Here is a 1,380-nt window from a genome sequence, read left to right on the forward strand (position 1 = left end):
CCCTTCTCATGGCTGGCCAGGGCCCCCCGCGTCTGCATGTTCTTCTTGGCCAAGTAGATGGCTGGAAGGGCAGGGGCCGGCTGCAGAGGCCTGAGCTCAACCCCTACCTGGTGGCCTTACCCGTGAGTCCCCCAGTCACTCACCATAGTCCAGCTCTGCAGCTGGCCACAGTGTGCTCGTCCAGAAGTAGGGTGTCTGATGCGGTCAGGAAGGTGGCGTCCAGGACCCCCTGGGCCTTTCCCACCCGCATGGACCCCTTGGGATGGGGCTGGGCTGGGCAGCAGTGCCCCTGTCTACCCACCACCCAGAGACCAGCTGGCCGCTGGGCATTCTCTGCCCAGAACTGCGGTCAGCTCAGCCCCTGGAGCCCTGCAGGGTGGGGCAGGAGTAGGGAATGACCCCAGCCCTGGATGGGCAGGAGGGGCTCTGTCCCCTCTGTGTGCACACGGACGTGCGGGTGCTGGAGGGCTGCTAGGAAGTGGCAGTGCCCTCTGCAGACAGGACCCTCCCTGGGCCTGCTGTGGCCCCAGGAAAGCAGAAGCCCTCCCCTTGCGGCCCACGGGTACTTCTCCAGGCTTTTCCAGGAAGGGCAGTGTACCCGCAGCGTCACAGTGACCCCGGGGTGACAGCACCACTGCCTGCTTCAACCCAGCCAGCTCTGACCCTTGGGAGCCGCAGCGTGGGCTGCTGAGGGGGTGGGTGGGTAGGTGGTGCCTCCCCAGCGCCTGACCTGGAATCTGTAGGCCATGTCTGGCTGGAGCACCAGGCTGTGGGGCGTGCGCAGCGCGTACATGTAACCCAGCTGCAGCAGGAACTTGCCCAGGTGCAGGGCCTCTGCAGGGGCGGTGGTGAGTGCTGGGAACCCTTTCCCAGCTAGTTTGCCTCCCCCGCGGTTCGCCCCTGGAGACCTCACCCTCCTCAGAGATGCAGAACTTCTGGGTCAGCCATGCAACCACGTCGCTTCCTGCAGGAGAGGTTGGCTAGGGGAAGCCCAGGCGCCCCTGCCCCCAGGCCCTGGCGGCCCCTACCCGTCACTGCGTGCGGGATGACGGTGATGAGCAGGCGCTGGCTGCGAGTCTTCACGCCCTGGTCCGGGTCCTGCATGCTCACGACCACCCGCTCCATCTAGCGGAGGGAGCCGTGAGGGCTGCCCGAGCTGCCCACCCCCACCCAGGAGCCTGGTTCTCTGGATCAGTGCGCTCGGCTCGGGGATAACCCCAGACGCGCATCCGCACCGGGCTCCCGCCCTCTAGGTCTCGGACGCCTGGCAATCTGGGGTACCGTGTAACCCCCCCCGCCACTCCCACCTTGCTCAGACACGGCATCTGCATGCGTGGGCGCTCGCTGGGGGACTCGGGGCCGGCGGGCAACGCCCGAGGG

General features: G+C 67.2%; 1 protein-coding gene across 1 annotated transcript in view; it reads right to left on the reverse strand.

Moving 5' to 3' along the window:
- The window catches only part of RGS11 (regulator of G protein signaling 11), an 8,232-nt gene extending 6,869 nt beyond the window's left edge, over nt 1-1,363 (reverse strand). Inside the window, exons 1-6 of the mRNA XM_027771023.1 lie at nt 1,308-1,363; nt 1,029-1,125; nt 914-964; nt 731-834; nt 144-195; nt 5-61 (exon numbers count right to left, since the gene is read on the reverse strand). Of these exons, the coding sequence (XP_027626824.1) occupies nt 5-61; nt 144-195; nt 731-834; nt 914-964; nt 1,029-1,125; nt 1,308-1,331 (385 nt within the window). The 5' untranslated portion in view covers nt 1,332-1,363. The remainder of the gene's footprint in view (nt 1-4; nt 62-143; nt 196-730; nt 835-913; nt 965-1,028; nt 1,126-1,307) is intronic.
- Nucleotides 1,364-1,380: the final 17 nt, after the last annotated feature.

Source organism: Tupaia chinensis, unplaced genomic scaffold, assembly GCF_000334495.1.
Source record: "Tupaia chinensis unplaced genomic scaffold, TupChi_1.0 Scaffold000178_1, whole genome shotgun sequence".
Taxonomy (NCBI): domain Eukaryota; kingdom Metazoa; phylum Chordata; class Mammalia; order Scandentia; family Tupaiidae; genus Tupaia; species Tupaia belangeri.